Genomic DNA, 20,470 nt, shown 5'->3' on the forward strand with positions numbered 1-20,470 from the left:
TATGGAGGCTGCCATATTTATTTCCTTTTAAACAATGCCAGTTGCCTGGCAACCTTGCTAATCTATTTGGCTGCAGTAGTGTCTGAATAACACCAGAAACAAGCATGCAGCTAATCTTGTCAGATCTGACAATAACGGCAGAAACATCTGACCTGCTGCATGCTTGTTCAGGGTCTATCGCTAAAAGCATTAGAGGCAGATGAGATGATCATCAGGATAGCCAGGCAACTGGTATAAGCAAATAAATATGGCAGCCTCCATATCCCTCAAGTTACAGTTGTCCTTTAAGTGAGCATGTTCTGGGGTTAGGGTGAAATGAAGGTCAGGTTCTGGGGTGGGTAAAGTTGCTGGGATATAGAGAGGGCTTATTTTTGGAGGAAGGTTATGTTATAGAGTGGCTTGCTAAAGTCTTGTACACACATTAGATAAAAGTCATTTGAAATGTCTGAGAACTACAGCTTTCACCGTTTTAGACAACGTAGCTAAAACGATAATGACGAGTGACCGATATTGGTTATTCTGCCTGACCTGTCGGATCAACTCAGACGATTATTGGGCAGATATCGTGCAATTGGCCAGGTGTGTACAAGTTGTTCAAATGACATGGTTCCAGCCCATTAGCACGTCATGTCACTTTCCACTTGTGTGCCCAGTTTTTGAACGCCATAATTGTTTAGAATATTGGTGCGTGTGGACAACATTGTATCAATTATTTGTCATTTCTTTTTTTCCTGGTAGTGTCATTTGAGTGATGCTGCTCCTTTGTGTGAGCCGAATTTTATCTAGCGTGTGTACAGAGGAACCTAAACCGATGTGTAAAAAGTTTATGCCGACCCCCTGCAGCCGCCCTGTGCCCGCGCCGTCACTCAAAGATCCTCCGGTCCCCTGCTGCGGCTCAGTTTCAATCCTGATGACCCAACCAGTTGATGGCCACTGTGCCTACGCAGCCCTGGCTGCACGCGTCCTCGATCAGGCATCCTGCACATGCGTAGTAGAGATTTTCTCGCACTGCGCATGCGCAACAAGCTCCTGGCAATGGGAGCGTGATAGAAGACACACGTGGCCAGGGCCGCGCAGTGGCCATCAACTGGCTGGGTCATCAGAATTGAAACTGAGGAGCAGCAGGGGACCGGAGGATCGTTCAGCGCTGGCACGGGCACAGAGCGGCTGCAGGGTGCTGGTAGAAGCCGCAGGTAACGTTTTTTTACACGTCGATTTAGGTTCCCTTTAAGACACAGGGAATAATCTTTTATGTTGGGGGCGAGATGGGGGGCACATTAGAGAGCGGATTGCTGGGACATAAAGAGCAAGTCTATTTTTTGGGTAGATTGAGAAGAATTTTCATTTTGAGGAGGGGGGAGATACTTATGGCTGGGATGGGGGAAAACTAATGGTCACCTTTAGCCCACAATACATTGCAGTGTGCTGACAGCTCTGGAGCCAAAACAACCCAGTGCAGAGTTCTCTGAAGTCACAATTATACATACAGGACCAGAAGTGTTACATGCATTATTCACAGATCTTTCCTAGAAAGTTCCTATGTATGCATGTTTCTACAGTGTCACTAGCACTAGACTGGTGGTGTCCTTTAAGGAACTACAATTCCCAACATACCATTGAAGTGACCCAAGTTGCCCAGATTTAAGATAAAGAGTCCCGGTGTCACACACGTATGGAGAGGAAGCAGCAAGGCTGTAAGTATAATGGATTCTGTCTCTGTACAGAGCTGTACACACCTTCCCTTGCAGTGCGTAGATCAGAACACACAGGCTAGACTGGGTTCCTAGCTAGTTGTATATACAGATGGGGCACAACACTTCATGCGCACACACACTCTGCACACCGCTATGCGCGCATACACACTCACTGCGTGCGCACATACACTCTCATGGGGTACACTGCTGCCATCTCACACACACACTCCTGGGACGCACTGCTACGTGCGCACACACCAGCGCGCACACACCAGCGCGCACACACACTTTGTCTTCTGCTATTTCCTGGTCAACAGCTGAATCTTCAGACCTGCAGAGGAAGAACAGTGATCAGTTATGGAGGATATAATAATGGTCTCAATTCACTAAGCATTAGCGCATTCGGTAATGCAGAAAACAGATGATTTTACCAATCACCTCGCCAAATGCCAATTCTCTAAACCTATTACCACACTGAAAAGTAAGATTACCGACTTGTGTGGGAAATACCTCAAGAAATGTAAATAAATTGCAATTCACAAAGATTTACACATTCGGTAACTCAAGTAAAAGTTTTTGGTATTTACCTTCAGCCGGTAACCTGACCAGCCGGTAACTCACCCTCTCAGATGCCGACAGATAGAGCAGACAGCCAATAGGGAGAGCTACACAGCCCTGCTTCTCACCCCATTTAATCCAATACTCTGGAGGGCAGGACTTCAGAATGGCAGAGCAGGAGAAATTTAAAAGGGCTTTTCTGTATCCCTTTAGATGTGCAGATCTATATACCTGTATACTGAAGAGTTCCCTCTGGTGGCTGCAGCACATCTAAAGGGATGGCAGGGATGCACTGGACAAAAAACCCAGAAACCACTTGTGGGAAGACTCACAGCTTCCTGCCTGTCCTGCTCCACAGCTGGTAAGTGTGACTTACCAAGCAGGGCTTAGTGAATTGAAATACGTTTTCTTGGTCAATTACCGAACTTCTACTGGAAAAAAAAGATTTAAAAAAGATTTAAAAAAAAGATGTAAAATACCGAATACAGTATTTTACAGACCTAAATTATTTTACCGAACTGTCAATCAAGTCAACGTTCTCCGCGGTGTACGTAGTACACTGCGGACGTCAACTTGATTGACAGCTGCGCTCGTGCAGGCACAGTAGAGGAGGTCGGCCGCTGCACCATCGGGGACCCCGGGCCAGCGGCTGCGAGCGGCTGCAAGGGGCTTGAGGTAGCCCCAGGTAAGTATTTCATGGGGCAGCAAAAAGTGATTGATGACTCCTTTAAAACTACAACTGTGATAGAATAATAATTCAATGTTGTAAAAAAAAAAAAATATATATATTTATAACTCAAACTAAAAATATGAGACTCTTTTCTTTACTACTTATGTTCTATTTATTATTTGTACTACACATACATTTCATTATATCAGAAAGTTTTTTTCGCTTCAGGTTTGGTTTAAATCGATAAATAACATCAGACAGAGATGTGAGTCAGGTGACACGTTACCTTGTGAGTCTGGGGTGGCATTTCGTCTTCAGAGCTCTCCTCTGGCACCGGTTCCGGGTGCTTGGCATTCTGTGCATCCTCGCTCCACCCTCCCATTGGCTGTCTCGCTACGTTAGTCGGGGCTCTCTGCATGGCTCCAAAATCTGCAAAAAAGCATTTCCAGCTCATACTAGGCTTGTTCTGAAACAGCATAAGCACTACAAACAGTTTTATGTGTTCAATAAGTCACAGCAGAGACGGCAAATAGGATGCTGATGCCATAACAGCTTGGAAATAGGCCAGTCAAAATCAACAGGAAGTTCGTTTAATTAGCCTAATTCCAAGCTGCATTGGATATGCATGAAATGTGCATGAAGGCTAGAACTATTGCATAACTATACATCTCACCGTCCATCTCTAGTCTCTGCACACTATCAGGGCCGGTTTTCTGTAACGCCACACAGGCCCGGGCTTTGGGCGGTTGCTGCCCAAGAGGCGGCTTAACATGGAAGAGTAAAAATGCACACAGAAAGAGGGGTTGCACATGGAAGGGCAATATTGTCCATGGATTGGGAGCAACAAGAAAGTTGGCCTGAAGCTGAAAAGTGTAAACCCGGCCTTGCACACTATGCAGTCTCCCTTCTGTCAGGAATGGAGCTCTACAGAGCCCCAGTGAGTCCTCATAGTCACATGAGAATGAACCCAACTACCAACTCCCTCCTCCCTTACCATCCTACAGTGGCCTTGGTATAAAGACATGACGGGAGGAGAAAAGAACAGAATGGGGCAGGAGGGGTCATAGCTGTGCTTCCACACCACGGAGTCCATGCATTTCCCATCAGATTGATGGTTAAATCGATTATTTCCAGCAGGTCCGATATGATTTTCAATCGTTTTTTCTGATTTTTGGATCTCTTCTCTACAAAAATTGATCAGAAAAACGATTGGAAATCAGATGTGTTGGAGATTATTGATTTGACCGCAACAAGCATGCCTGATCGACGATTCAGCAGATATCAGCCGAAAATCGGTCCAATGTATGGATAGTACATGCTGGGAAATATTGGGCCGATGTGGTGCGTAATGGCGTGTGATTTGGTAGTATCACAGCGACTGATGAAAATGAGGGAACCCTTGGCCGCTGTCCCCCAAATGTAAATGTGCCTCCCTGTTGCCTGTGCATTCAGATCTCCCCTGCTCCAGCTGCCGCGGCTGTCTAGTTGCTCCCAGTCTCGTTCCTTATTCTCCGCCTCCAAGTGCATGTGTGTGACGTGACGCGAGTCATGTGATATATGCAGCAACCACACAGGGCGCTCACGGGGAAGCAGCGGACGAGACCAGGAGCTGCTGGACAGTCGTGGTAGCTGGAACAGGTGAGATTTGAATGCAAAGGCACCGGGAGGGAGGGACACATTAACCTTTGGGGAGGACAGCAGCCAGAAGTCGTCATTTGGCCGATTCCCGAGATGCTGAAATCGATCGGGAATCAGTCTGTGGTATATGAGCAGCTAAAGATCTGTCTCTTCATCGATCTGCCCATAGATCGCTAGATGTATTGGCACCTTTTACCTCCTTAGCGGTAATCCCGAGTCAGGCTCGGGATGGAGGTCCATAGCTCAGAGTGGTAATCCCGCGCCTGAGTGAGTTATATGCAGGGGCAGCTGCAGATCGCTGTATGCTTTTTTTCTTGTTTTTATTGTCTAAAAGCTGCTTTTAGGATCTAAAAGCTTGTGTAAAATGTTCACGGCTTTTAGACCCTAAGGCCCGGTTCACATTAGCGGTTGTTTGCCAAACGGACCGGATGACCTGACCGGATCCGGATCGGAACCGTACGGTTCTGATCCGGATCCGATCCGGATCCGGTCAGGTTGCATCAGGTGGTAATCAGGATGCGATCCGGATCCGTTTGGCAAAGTTAACGTAAAAAAAAAATAAAATGTTGGGGTCTGGGAGGTCAGCAGAAGGGGGACCTGTGGAATCAGGCCCTCTGCTGTTTAGCACTCACCTCCACCTCCGACATGCTGCCAACATCCTGCCAACACCTCCAGCTCGTGCTGCTCCACTCCAAAATGCTTGCCCATGTGTCCCCAGCCAATATCGCCGCAAAAATCCGCATAGGAAGTGGGGTAGAACATCCGGATTTCTCAGCCAGTGTGTTGTGCGGCCTCCGGTTCCCATTTGTTTGTATTGGCCGGATGGTGCAGTCCGGCTCCGCCCCGGATACGGCTGCCGGAGGGGCCGGATGAAAAAATAGCGCATGTTGGAACGGAGGCCGGAGTCCGGATCCGGCCCGGATCCGGTCCGGCTCCGGTTCTGCAGAACGGACCCATGTGAACGGACGCATAGGCTTTAATTGCTATGCCGTGCGTCCGTTCCGTCCGTTCTGCAGGCGGTGCGGCTCCGGCACGGCGATTCCGGAGGGCCACCGCAAGTGTGAACCGGGCCTTAATCTGGAAATAATCATAATGCCTTGGAATGACATTAACCACTATTCATTTTTTTGCTTTGTTTAATGTTGAAGAGAAAAAATGTAATTTTGTTTCATAGTTTTGTAAATCTGACCTCTAATCGATTTCAAAAGAACATACCGTAGGCCTACCTAAAAGAAACACAACTGAAGTTCACCTAGATGGATCTGTAGAATGCCACTTACCGGTGCTGGCGCTGAACCTGTGAGTGCTGATAGGCTGCATCCTGTCCTCCTGCAGCAGTTCTCCGGGGGAGGGGCAGCTGGCAGAGGATGGAATGTTGGATGTAGTGTTAATCAGCCCATCCCCTGGCCCGCTATCTCCGCTGTCATCACTCTCCTGTCTGTGCCATATGTGCCGGCCGGGTGCCATACGGGTGTGCTGCTGATGCAACTGTCAGATGGGGGCACACAACAGAATACAGTACACTCATTATTAGTTTCTGTAAATGTTAGTGTCTATTTTCTAAATCACTCAACTAGAACAAGCATTCAGTATTTTCCAGCATATAAGATGCACTTTTTCTCCCCCCAAAAATGGGGATAAAAGGTTCCTGCGTCTTATATGCTAAATAAAGGGAGTCCCCGACTTAAAGAGAATCTGTACTGTCCGATTTGTACAATAAAAAAACATACCAATCAAGTCACTGTGATCTCCTGGATCCCTCTTTGCTGTTTCCGCCTCCCCCCGCCATGATCCTGGCATTTAATCGATCGTATATATATATATGTGTATATATATATATATATATATATATATATATATATATATATATATATATATATATATATATATATATATACACATATACATACATACATACATACACATATATATACAGTCTGGGATTCTCACAGCTTCTTAGCATGTGACAGGCAGCTCCCTCCCCCCTCAGCCTCACAAAATGGATCACAGAAAAGCTGAAACTGAGAGCAGAGAGTGAAGTGTAAACAAAGCACACAGAGCCTGCAGGGGGCGTGCATAACTTGTATTCATTACAACAGAGGCAGCCCATTCCTCCCTGAGTCGACAAAGCTTGACAAAGAAAAGAAGATTAGATATATTACAGAGACAGTGCAACTAGAAAAGGCTGCAGTAATCCAGACCACACTAGAACAGGTATAGGGACTTATAGGATAGAAGAAATAAGGCTGAAAATTTTGTTACAGTCTCTTTAAGAACATCCACTGATATGAACCGTTAACCCGCCAAGATGTCGGGACTACTTGTATTGTCCCCTTGTGTCCTCCTCCGAAGCCAGGGCTGCTGCTACTTACATTTAAGCACAGGGAGGGGACATGGGAGGGAACAGAGGAGGAAACGGGAATAGAAGTGCACAAACGGGGAGCAAAGAAGGATAAATGGGGACACAATAATTGTAGAAGAACATCTACAAGACGCTACTGGAACTTGGACGTACCAGGTTTAGTATATATATTTTTTCCCTTGCTTTTCCCCTCTAAACCTAGGCCAGACACAGAACATTTATATTTTCTCCTGGCGGACTCAAAGCGCCAGAGCTGCAGCCCCTAGGGCAAGTCTCCTTAACACTGCGTGCGCACCCATCGCGCTCCCATGCCCAGGAGTGACAGAACACTCCCAGAGACTTGAGCGTAACGGGGTGCATGCGCAAAAATAGCATGATTGGCAGCGAATGACCAGTCTACCGGGAATGGTTCTAAGGGAATGGAACGGACGGGGATGGCGGCGATGGACTCCAAACAGCTTCTGGTGCTGGAGGTAGCACCAGGTATGTAAACATTGGCCCATACACACCATCTCAGGCTCCCTTTTCCACTACTGTTTCAATACCCCATTGTTTCACCTACCACTCCCCACCTGTTCTACAAGAGTTATGCACATATTCTGTGCATTTACCACTCCCCACTTGCACCTGTTCTACAAGAGTTATGCATATATTCTGTGCATTTATTAAGCTTGGTTTGTATGGCGTAAACTTTCACCTCCAGCCGCTGCGGTAGAGGAGCTGTAAATGTGAAGCACATACTTACTTCATGCATGTACAAGGCATGTAGGCTCATCTCCATGGAGGCGTACTCAGACAGGGGTCCGCTGTTCATGGGACCCTCCCACAAACTGCTGCCAAAGCTTCCTCCCAGCAACCTAAGGAAAAGGATTACATTCATATGAGCTTACTTACATCTCCATGAAATGCAGCAAGGCATATAGCTTACCCCAAACACGAGCAGAGAGCAGGGCACTAACTATATAGCAGATTAGGCATCCTTTACACACGTAGCTAACGGTTAATCATATCACAGCGATATTATCCACTTTATCCACCACTACAGTATATCTACGTCCTCTGTGACTTAATCTAAGAGCTGTATGACATGACTGCTGTGGGGACAAGGGCAGAGGGCAGAAGTCCATTATTACACATTGCCTCCTCACCCGCTGTGGTTGGGCGCTGTATGACAAGACTGCTGTGGGGACAAGGAGCGGAGGGCAGAAGCCACCTCGGACACGGCAGACACGTGTGGTGAGCAGAGGACGTCAGAGCGGGGTGGGATCCCTCCCGGAGACATTCCAGTAAACACATTCGCCATAAGGCTTTGAGGCTGATGGAAGACAAAAAGGAGACTTTTTACACAAAGAAAACTCATAATAGGTAGACTATGCAATGTTTCATCACTGATTTCCTGAAGAACCTGAATTCTGTCCACTTCAGGTCAGGATCTGGCTGGCCAATGCGAGACGTGGAATGTACAAACCACATCATATGGACTTACGTCTTCGGACTTTGGTCGGCCAGAGTGGGAAATGGCAGAACCCGGCCGGCCAAGTCCCAAAGATGCCTATCCTGTAGCGGTAGTCAGGCCATCTGAGACCAAGGAGCGGTGAAGGTGTAGGGTGAAGACCAGAAGGGAACAACGGTGACTTAATTGCTATACCAGTCCGCTGCTTTACCAGTCCACCTTCCCTCGGCTACGCCATGTGTCTCCCCCCTCTGAATTTGACTTTCTACTGATTGTCTCTCTAGCATCCCACCACTGCCCCCCCCCCCCTCAATTAAGAGTTGGCATCTTACAGCAGGGAAAAGGGAAGCGGAAAGTGGGGAGGGCTGGCCAGATCCGAAAGCGGCCAACTTCAGTATCTGTCCATAACATGTTCATCTTCTGCATTTAAAGGTTTGTGTGCAAAGAAAACGCATCCATTCCGCAACACGGCAGAAACCAGCAGATGCAAGTGGACCCTTGCAGACGTTTTCTGCCTATTATGCTTAAACCATTTACTTACTTTGGTACCAACATTACCAGCACACATTTCATATACCCCTGGAGGTACAATGTATGGCCTTGGCACTCTCATCATCACTGTGAGGTTTGAGCCCTCATTGTTTATGAATGAAGTTTGAATTTTTAATGTGGTTTATGGATCACGAAAGTCTGAAGATTTCACCAGGATGTCCACCTCTCGTGTTTCTACTTGAAGACCTGTACTTTATTTTACGAGGTAGCACGCCACAGAGTGCCACTGTCTCTCCTCACTTTATGACACAATAGTAGAGTGGTGTACGTCAGCCACTTCAGGGAGCAGGTACATTTAAAGTAAACCTGAGATCTTTTATTAAAGTATGGTTCTTTTCCGTTAGCCAGGCAAAACCACTAGGTGGCGCCAAAACGCCAGCGACCGCTGGCAGCAGAGTTACATTCTTTTCCCTACTATCCATGGCGGCCTGGAGGGGGAATAGTAATTAACGCCACCTAGTGGTTGCGCCCGGCTAACGGAATAGTACCAAAAATATTTAATAAAAGTTAAAGTGTTCCTGAAGTGATGCCAAACTTAAAACAGAAAGACCAAAATTACTTACGGTAACGTCTTTTCCAGTAGTCGCGAAGACCGCACCCCTAATGAGACTTGTCTCCCTCCGAGCAACGGACAGGAAGCTGCAAAAGATTTAAAAATTTGCATAATCAGGCGGTCAATAGTATAAATAGGCATAGTCTCTCACTCTACCTTCAGTTCTATACAAACGACACGGACACCAAATGATGCTTAATGTTTTTAATATCTCTCTCTATATATATATATATATATATATATATACACATATACATACAATATATATATATTATTATTATTATTTTTGTACCCAGGGTGGGTTGTAGGGGTGCTGTCTTCGCGACTACTGGAAAAGACGTTACCGTAAGTAATTTTGGTCTTTCCCAGTACGTCTGCTCAGACAGCACCCCTAATGAGACGATATACACGATACATATATATATTTAGGGAGGGACCACAGCCTGCAGAACCTTTCTGCCAAATGATAAATCAGCGTTAGCTAACACATTAAGTCTATAGTGCTTTATAAATGTATTCTGGCTGGACCAGGTAGCTGCCCTGCATATCTGTTCGATGGAGGCTCCAGCCCTCTCTGCCCATGAGGTTGAAACAGCTCGCGTCGAATGTGCTCTCACTGGTGAAGATAGCTGTCTGCCTTGAATCTGATAAGCTGTCGCAATAGCCTGTTTTATCCACCTAGCCAGAGTGGTCTTAGACGCTCCTTTTCCTTTAGATTTTCCGGAAAAGATGACAACCATTGCCTCAGTCTGTCTCCATGATTTAGTTCTTTCCAGGTAATAAAGCAGACATCTCCTTACATCTAAGTGATGCAACTCTCTTTCTTTATCATTAGCTGGATTAGCACAAAAAGAAGGAATATACAGCTCCTGAGATTTATGAAATGTCGATACAACCTTGGGAAGGAAGGCAATGTCCAACCGCAATGTAACTCGATCATCAGATATCACACAGTATGGTTCCTTGATAGAAAGAGCTTGTAATTCCCCCAGTCGTCTAGCAGTAGTGATGGCTAATAGAAACGCAGTCTTAAGGGTTACCATCTTGTCTGATGCCTGTTCTAAGGGTTCAAACGGAGCTTTGCAAAGCCCCTGAAGGACTGTATTCAAGTCCCAAGTAGGCACTCTAGACTTTATAGTAGGCTTAATCCTCTTTAAAGCTTCAAAGAAACGGATCACTAAGTGTTCCTGAGCCAGTCTCCTCTCCAGAAATACAGACAAAGCAGAAGTTTGTACTTTAAGGGTGCTTATACTGAGTCCTTTCAGGAAACCATCATGTAAAAATTCCAGCACGGATGTGACAGAGTTATTGAGCATAGATTTCTCATTGCACCATTCATTAAACACTCTCCAGGCCTTTTGATAAATCTGACGAGTCACCTTCTTTCTACTCTGGATTAGAGTTTCCGCCAATCCATCAGAGAGTCCCTTTGCCTTTAACAATTTCCACTCAGGTTCCATGCTGTTAGATGAAGTAGATGTAGATTCTGGTGAAACACAGGTCCCTGAGACAGAAGGTCCGGGAGGAGAGGAAGAGTGATTGGCTGAGATATCGTTAAAGTCTGTAGTAACGTGAACCAAGGTCTTTTTGGCCAAAATGGTGCGATCAATATCACTCGAGCATGATCCCGTATGATCTTGTTCAAGACCTTGGGTATGAGAGGCAATGGGGGGAATGCATACATCAGATGGTGACCCCAGTTCATGGAGAAGGCATCTATCGCCCAAGGCTTGTCTCGTGGATGGAGCGAACAAAACTTCTGATACTTCGTATTTACTTTCCTGGCGAATAAATCTACCTCCGGACACCCCCATAAGTCCGTAATCTGTTGAAGGACCTCCTGCTTGAGAGTCCACTCGTTCTGGTCCAGGGTCTTTCTGCTCAAGAAGTCGGCCAGTTGATTCGATGTTCCCTTCAAATGGCTGGCGCTTAGGGAATCCAGGTTTGCCTCTGCCCAGTTTAGAATTCGAGATGACTGACGCCACAAAAGATGACTCCTTGTTCCTCCTTGGCGATTTATGTATGCCACCACACTGCTGTTGTCTGATCTTATCAAAACATGCTGGCCCTTGATGTGGCTGCTGAAAGACTGTAATGCCTGCCATACCGCTTCCAGTTCTCTGCTGTTTGACGAGCGAGACCTCAGCTTGGTTGACCAACGACCTTGGGCTGGAAGAAGATCCAGGTGGGCTCCCCATCCCCACGAACTGGCATCCGTAGTTATAATTGTCTGATTTGGATACTGCCAGAGACGCCCCCTTGAAAGATGGTCTCGATCATCACCTTCTTGTCTAGGGAAGATTGCTTCCTGTTCCAACTTTTTAAGATCCATATCTGTAAGCTTCTCGAGTGAAACTGTCCCCACTGAACCGCAGGGAATGAAGCTGTTAATAGTCCCAACATCGCCATTGCCCTTCTCAGTGAAATGCTTCTTGATGTCTGAAAAGAGAGAACAGCATTAAGTATGGAAGAGATCTTCCTATTAGGGAGAAAAACTCTTTCATTCAAAGTATCAACATTGAACCCTAGATACTCCATATTCTGGCAAGGGGATAAGGAAGACTTTTCCCAGTTTACTAGCCACCCTAACGACTGAAGGAAGGCTATGCAAGAGTCAAGATGGGAACTCACTAAGCTTGCAGATGAACCCCAAATCAGTAAATCATCCAGATAGGCTATGATATTAATTGATTCCATTCTCAAGACTGCAAGTACTTCTGCCATGACTTTAGTAAACAACCAGGGTGCTGAGGCTAACCCGAAGGGGAGAGCATTAAATTGAAAGTGTCTTACCTCTCCGTCCAGCAGGACTGCAAATCTGAGGAATTGCTGCGAGGACAGGTGGATAGGAATGTGCAGGTAAGCATCTTTCAGGTCCAGGGATGCCAGGAAGCAGTCCTTCTGTAAGAGACGAATCACAGACAAAATGTTGTCTATCCTGAACCTTCTGTATGTTACTGACTTGTTTAGACCCTTCAGGTTGATAATGAAGCGGAAGTCCCCTTGAGCCTTTTTGACCAGAAATACTGGCGAATAGAACCCTTGGCCTTTCTGACATGAGGGAACCTCCCTGATTACCTTCTTGTGGAGTAGAGATTTTACCTCGTTCTGAAGAGCAAGCTGTTTTAGCCTGTTTGAAGGTAAGGGAGTGAGAAGGAATCTCTGAGGAGGCGTGACATCGAATTCTATTCTGTACCCTTCTAATACAATGTGTAGGAGCCATGGATTTGTTCTGTAGAGCTGCCATGTCTCGAAGAAGTGGGAAAGTCTTCCTCCCACTGGGAGCCTGATGTCATTGTCTACTTGACTTGGTAATCGGGGGGTTGTTGGGCTTGTTCCTCTGGTTCCTATAAGGGGCCCATCTCCTTTTTGTGTTTGCTTTATCGTTACTCTCTGGCTTTGATGGCCCACGAAAGGGCCGTTTAAACTGAAAAGATCTCTTCCTAGTGGGAAAGTTTTTCTTTGTGTCAGCTGTTCTATCTAAGGTCTCGTCCAGTTTAGAACCGAACAAAAGACCCCCTTCACAAGGAATGCCGCAGAGTTTTGACTTAGACGAGTTATCGCCTCCCCAAGTTTTAACCCAAACTCCCCTTCTGGCAGAGTTCACTAGAGCAGTGGTTCTTGCTGTTAGCTTAACAGAGTCATCAGCGGCATCAGTAAGGTAATCAGCTGCATTAAACAAGTTGGGAAAATCTTTGAGTATCTCCTCCCTAGGTACGCCTGAAGCAACCTTGGCCTGCATCTCTAAAAGCCATGTTTTCATTGAACTACCCACTGCTGTGGATGCAACTGCAGGCTTGAAGGTCAGAGAGGAAGACTCCCAGGCTCTACGTAGGATATTGTCCATCTTTTTATCGATGGGATCTTTAAGATTCCCGAAATCCTCAAATAATAGGTCAGTCTTCCTTGACACCCTAGATAATGATGGGTCAAGCTTAGGCGGAGGACCCCAAAACCCCGAATCTTCGGGACTGAAGGGATAACGTTTGGACATAGATCGCGGCCAAAAGGCCCTCTTTTCTGGCATGTCCCATTCCTTCTTAATCATAGACTTGAGAGAGGAATGGACAGGGATAAAATGTGACTGGGGGTCCGCCAAGCTCTCGTACATTTGGTCGAGGGGTGTCAAGGATTTCTGCTCAGTTTTAATACCCATGGTACTATGTAAGGCAGAAATAAAATCTTTCATCAGTTCTGGGGAGAAGGCAAATTTCTGGGATTTATCTCCTTTTTCCCCAACCTCCTCTTCTGAAAGTTGTTCAAGAGAAGAAATCTCCCCTTCTGATAAATCGGATTCAATCACATCCTCAGCAGACCTCTTCCTCTTAGCGCCGATAGGGAGAGGTAAATTCACAATAGAGCCTGCTGGGGATACTGGTGGGAGAGAGGCAGGAGGTGCGAAAAAAACCACCAACAAAACTAGACAATAGCTAAGCAGTATGCCCCGCAGACTACTTGCCAGAGAGGATTCAGAGCCAGGTTCCACAGATAATGCAGTAGAGGATCCTGCAGCGTCCTCCATGATCTCAGCCGACATCTGAGATATGGGAAAAAAGGTGGCTTTTCAACTATCGGGAAAGTGATTTGCATAATTACCCCCAATCACCTGATACATTTCGTCCAGCTGGCGCTGCCCCGCCGCGGCCCCTGCCGCTAACTGCTCTGCAGCGCTTCCTGGTCACGTGGGACGCCTCCGCGTGACGACTTCCGGTTTCTCCGAGCGGAAGTTCCTGGAGCGCGCGTCTGCGCGCATAAATCTGCCGCCTTGCTGGGAGAAGCCTCCTGAATGCTGCTAGTCACATCATACCGCTCTCCCCTGGAGCGGACTATGCAGGAGACCTTGCAGCAAGCCCCAGTCATCTGACCGGATGGCACCTTGAGACCTCTCCCTCCTTCACGTCCGGACAGGAAACTAGAACTGAAGGTAGAGTGAGAGACTATGCCTATTTATACTATTGACCGCCTGATTATGCAAATTTTTAAATCTTTTGCAGCTTCCTGTCCGTTGCTCGGAGGGAGACAAGTCTCATTAGGGGTGCTGTCTGAGCAGACGTACTGGGAAAGTGTCCCCATGTGCTCTCACCCACCATGTTATCTTCTTACCCCCCCAATAAATAAGTACAGTGCATTAATCCCCTCGATCTACCCTACACCTCCCCCCCCCCCCCCCCCGTGTAATGTCTCACCTCTCCGCTGATGCAACTCCTGGCCTCCTCTTGTGTTCAGCATCACCAGGAGTGCCAGTTCCATGACTCGGCACATGCCAGCGTCACATGGAGCAGGCTCTTGTGGGGGCGGCGGACACTGGAGGAGGCCAGGCGCACATGATCGAGCCCTTGCGACTGAGATTTATGTCATTTCCTAACTATCCCTCAGACCAAATTTGGCCGGAAATGGATTGAAAGATCGATTGGGCAGCCATGTTACGGTACAGTTTGCTGTGCGCTGTGTGTGCACAGTAATTTTACTGGGGATTGATGAATAAACCCCCTTTGTATTTGACAGTAAGAGGATCAGGTGAACCTTTTCCTTCCATTGCAGGACACACAAATGAATGGAACAAAGGAAGCCTATACTCACCTCGGAATCAGACTGCAGGGACAGCCCTGAGAAGTGCAGCAGGTGGGCCAGTCCGGTGGGGTTCTTTGGGGTCCCTCCACCGCTGTCCTTCTGAACCCTCTCCCGCAGCTGGCTCAGGAATGCCGAGCACTCTCGTGGAGGCTGCCAGCGTGGGTTAGTGATGGCAAAATGCATGAGGGACAGTTCTGTCTTCCCATCCTCTGCCTGTTGGTAGACTGAGGCCTCTGTTTTCCCTGCAGACATCCACTGTAATGGAAGAACACAGGAGGAGAGTTATCTACTCTGCTGCTCAGAAATTAAATGGTTATTATTATGTATTTATATAGCACTGACATCTTCTGCAGCACTTTCAAGAGTACATAATCATGTCACTGACTGTCCTCAGAGGAGCTCACAATCTAATCCTAATACAGTCATAGTCTAATGTCCTACCATATTATTATTATTATTATTATGAATTTATATAGCAGTGACATCTTCTGCAGCACATTACAGAGTACATAGTCATGTCACAGAGAGTCCTCAGAGGAGCTCACAATCTAATCCTGCCATAGTCATAGTATAATGTCCTACCATATTATTATTATTATGTACTTATATAGCACTGACACCTTCTGCAGCACTTTACAGAGAACATAGTCATGTCACTGACTGTCCTCAGAGGAGCTCACAGTCTTATCCCTGCCATAGTCATAGTGTAATGTCCTACCATGCTATTATGTATTTATATATCACTGACATCTTCTGCAGCACATTACAGAGTACATAGTCATGTCACTGGCTGTCCTCAGAGGAGCTCACAATCTAATCCCACCATAGTCATAGTCTAATGTCTGCAGCACTTTACAGAGTAAAACTGGTCTTAAAAGAAAACCTATAATGCGAAAAACCTCCCCTGGGGGGTAGTCACCTCAGGAGGGGGTAGCCTCCGGATCCTATTGAGGCTTCCCCCGTCCTTCTTGGTCCCACGGCGGCGGCAATAAAGCTCCTTGAACAACGGGGATGTAAAATGTTTACCTTCCTGGCTCCAGCGCAGGCGCAGTATCCGCTCTCCGCCTTGGAGATTGGCTGTCGGGCTGCTCTACTGCGCAGGAGCAAGTCTCCTGCACCTGAGTAGTAGAGCGGACCCGACAGAGATCGGCTATTTCCGACTATCTCAGTGCTGAGAGCCACAACAGCGCCCCTCACTGGAGCCGGGAAGGTAAATATATCAGCGCTTGTCAGTCTTGACGAGGGAGGATTGCAGGAGACTTCGGGGGAGCCAGAGCTGGATTGCCTGCAGCTACAGGGGAGGGGGAAGCCTCATTGGGACCCTGAGGCTTCCCCCTCCCGAGGTGAGTACACCCCAGGGGAACTTTTTTTTGTTACAGGTTCTCTTTAAAGAAAAAGAAAAAACTTTACCATAAGACTGTAGTGGGGTAAAAAATATATCAATATATCACAAAAGGGAGAAGTTAGAACGATAGAAGCATTATCAAGAAATGACTGATATTCGCTGTGTAATTTGTTCATGTTGTTTGATCCACCATGAGCCAGCAGGTCAGCATCTTTACTACCGGCAGACATGAAAAAAAAAAACAGCAACAACTGCCCTTATCTATAATCACACCTACTAACAATGTGATAGGTTTTTATATCTACTGCTTGCTTGGCAGTTGGATAGCAAGTTATTAACTGTGAGACTTACCGATCCGAGCAGCATTAAGACACAGCCTTAAATGACAGTCTTTTACACTGGAAGCATTCTTTAAGGTAAAAGTGAATATCCTGAATAATGTATTACATTCTAATATATGTTGTTACGGTGCCTCTAAGATATCGCACATCAGTATAAGACTGATGGAGTTACTTATCAATACATGTTCCTGGGCACTCACTGCAGGATTGCCATGCTGTCGAACGTCCATTTGGGCGAATGAACAGGTGTCCCCGACACCCACCACCTCCACGGTGAAGTTTCGGAAGAAGTCGATGATCTCCAGTGACTTGGGGCGCAGCCGGAATATGAGAACGAGGGGTGTGAGCAGCGGGCTGAGCAGCTCCTCCAGAATGAAGACCTGGGTAGAAGAAAAGTATGATTATTATTACTATGTATTTATATAGCGCCAACATCTTCCGCAGCGCAGAGTATATGGTCGTGTCACTTAACTGTCCCTCAGAGAGGTTCACAATCTAATCCCTACCATAGTCCTATGTCTATGTATGTATCATGGGGGGTATGTATCATAAACTAGGGCCAATTAAAGAGGAACTTCAGCCTAAACAAACATACTGTCATTAAGTTACATTATTTATGTTAATTAAAATAGATAGGTAATATAATCTCTTACCCACCCTGTTTTAAAAGAACAGGCAAATGTTTGTGATTTCATGAGGGCAGCCATCTTTTTGGTTGAAAGGAGGTGACAGGGAGCATGAGACACAGTTCCTAGTGCGGAAACGTTGTGTGCTTTCTGCTGCTATGGAATCAAAAGTTTTCTGCTATAATTGCACAAATCCAGGTGGAGACCCAGTCTTCCTTTCTTGCTGGTCTGATTCACATGCACCTTGTTGGATCCAGGTGCAGACTGGTTGACTCCCTGGTGTTGAAACTCCACTACACAGTTGAGCTCTGGGACTTCTTTTCTTCTGTACACCGTTCCAACTGTCCTGTGTCCTTATCACCCCTCCCAGTTGCTAGGCAACGTGAATAACTACATAGGAAATCCCATCATGCTTTGCACAGCATCAGGGGGAAAAAGCCAGGGCAGTTTTCTTTGATAGGGCGGAGCTTAGCTAAAAATGCAGCTAAAAATGAGACTTCTATAAGAAAAACAAAGTTCTGATGCGTGAAACTGTTTTTTCAGTTGTGCGGAGTAGGTTTTTAGTTTGGAGGTTCACTTTAAAGGGATACTGTAGGGGGGTCAGGGGAAAATGAGCTGAACTTACCCGGGGCTTCTAATGGTCCCCCGCAGACATCCTGTGTTGGCGCAGCCACTCCCCGATGCTCCGGCCCGCCTCCAGTTCACTTCTGGAATTTCTGACTTCAAAGTCAGAAAACCACTGCGCCTGCGTTGCCATGTCCTCACTCCCGCTGATGTCACCAGGAGTGTACTGCGCAGACACAGACCATACTGGGCCTGCGTTGTGCGCTCTTGATGACATCAGCGGGATCGAGGACACAGCAACGCAGGCGCAGTGGTTTTCTGACTTTGAAGTCAGAAATTCCAAAAGTGAACTGGAGGCGGGGCCGGAGCATCGGGGAGTGGCTGCGCCAACACAGGATGTCTGCGGGGGACCATTAGAAGCCCCGGGTAAGTTCAACTCATTTTCCCCTGACCCCCCTACAGTATCCCTTTAAGGAAAGCCAATTAACTTATCTGTACGTTTTTGGGATGTGGGAGGAAATCAGAGTGCCCAGAGGAAACCCACGCAGACATGGGGGACATCCAAATGCCATGCAGATAGTGCCCTGGCTGGGATACAAAAGGGGACCCAGTGCTGCAGGGCTAGAGAGATAATTACTACACCACTGTGCTGCCACCAGCAACTCACATGACAAGTCAAATGCTGACCTGTATATGTTACTAAGGAAACACTGCAGATGTGCTACTGTCACATAAACCTCCCATTCACTCCTGAGCAGAGCTTCACAAACCACACTGGTAACTTAGAAAACAAGAAAAAGGATACTACAGCAGGCATTGAATAAAATCGATCCTGCTCTGATCTGAATCTGATGAGAGAGGATCAAATCCCTCCACACACAGATTTTCAACAGATTTCAGAACTTCGGGTTCCCTTTAAAGCAGACCTCTAGTGTAAGTTAAACTTTAATCAATACTGGAGGTTCCCTTTAAGGCACACTGAGCTTGATGCATGAAACTGCGCTAAATATACCAGGGCTGTGGAGTCGGAGTCGTGGAGTCGGGCAATTTTGGGTGCCTGGAGTCGGAGTCGGGAAAAAATGCACCGACTCCGACTCCTAATGAATTTGTAACTGTAATTAAAATAGAAAATATGATAAAATGTTCTATTTCTCAGATAAAAGTCATTAAAAATAATGTATATATACAGTAATAGCTGTGCTCAGTCCACAAAAATGAAATAAACCAATCAAAATTAGTTACTTGTGCTGCTTCAATAAAGCAGTCCCCGTATTTTTAAGGTCAGATATACATATCTGATTGTGACCGTATATATGATGTGTACACAGGAATCTCTTATATATACTAAATAACATCTATGCCTTAAGAATAAAGCCTGATGTGTAGCCGTGTCACTAATAGAGATGGTCAATGAGATGGAAATAATTCTGCACTGATGCTGATTTATGCAAATGTATGCACTCCCTTTGCTCATGAAATCAAATAATTTGATATGTTGTTAAAATTTGGTTTGGTGACTACAAATTAAAGGGTACCTGAGACGGATGAAAAGTAAAGTTTTATACATACCTGGGGCTTCCTCCAGCCCCCTTCAGGCTAATCAGTCCCTCGCTGTCCTCCACCACCCGGATCTTCTGCTATGAGTCCTGGTAATTCAGCCAGTCAGCGCTGTCCGGCCTCATGCCGCTCCCACAGCCAGGAACATTCTGCACCTGCGCAATAGTGCTGCACAGGTGTAGCATGCTCCTGGCGGCGGAGTGTGTGCATGCGCACTACGCCCGACTGGCTCAAGTACCTGGACTCATAGCAGAAGATCCAGGTGGCAGAGGAGGATAACGAGGGACTGATTATCCTGAAGGCGGCTGGAGGAAGCCCCAGGTATGTATAAAACTTTAATTTCATCTGTCTCAGGTTTACTTTGTTACACAGTAGTACTATTCTCTACATATGCACTCCCCACAGAGCTGCAGGGAATCCACTGAGAATGCTGTGCACATTGAACACAGAGGCGTTGTCTGTTTACAATCTCATTTCCCTGCAGAGTACCTGCACATCATTCTTATATGTACCCACACTTACATTGCCTAGGGCCTGATAGATGTTCTTTGTTCTGGTTTGTACCTTTTACAAGTACTCTTACCAAGGACTAGTTTTAGTCTAAAGGGAATAAATATAGTAGTCTACATATCCTTCTCACTTCAGTTGTCTTGTAAAATTCCTAAGCGTTGGCAGTTAAGAGACGAATTTCATGTTACATACTTTTAATCAACAAAATTGTAATATGCAAATTAGAGGAGTCGGAGTCGAGGAGTCGGAGTCGGTGGAATCCTAAACTGAGGAGTCGGAGTCGGTGGATTTTTGGACCGACTCCACAGCCCTGAAATATACAGTGCACACACAGCGTAGGTTAAAATTACTGTGCGCAGTTATATCAGCATAGCGCGTAACTGCTGCGCGATGAGCTCGTGGCGCGACTGTGGTACTCCACTAGTGCAGCCGCTACTATGGTAATTATCATAGTAGTGGGTGCACTAGTGGAGTAC

At 46.4% G+C, this 20,470-nt stretch overlaps 1 protein-coding gene across 1 annotated transcript in view; it reads right to left on the reverse strand.

Annotated features, from left to right (window-relative positions):
- Positions 1–908: 908 nt before the first annotated feature.
- Positions 909–20,470, reverse strand: part of ATG9A (autophagy related 9A) — a 52,091-nt gene continuing 32,529 nt past the window's right edge. The window contains exons 11-17 of the mRNA XM_068245968.1: positions 16,938–17,117; positions 15,061–15,306; positions 8,071–8,237; positions 7,668–7,779; positions 5,841–6,048; positions 3,209–3,351; positions 909–2,025 (exon numbers count right to left, since the gene is read on the reverse strand). Of these exons, the coding sequence (XP_068102069.1) occupies positions 2,020–2,025; positions 3,209–3,351; positions 5,841–6,048; positions 7,668–7,779; positions 8,071–8,237; positions 15,061–15,306; positions 16,938–17,117 (1,062 nt within the window). The 3' untranslated portion in view covers positions 909–2,019. The remainder of the gene's footprint in view (positions 2,026–3,208; positions 3,352–5,840; positions 6,049–7,667; positions 7,780–8,070; positions 8,238–15,060; positions 15,307–16,937; positions 17,118–20,470) is intronic.

Source organism: Hyperolius riggenbachi, chromosome 7 (genome assembly GCF_040937935.1).
Source record: "Hyperolius riggenbachi isolate aHypRig1 chromosome 7, aHypRig1.pri, whole genome shotgun sequence".
NCBI classification, from domain to species: Eukaryota; Metazoa; Chordata; class Amphibia; order Anura; family Hyperoliidae; genus Hyperolius; species Hyperolius riggenbachi.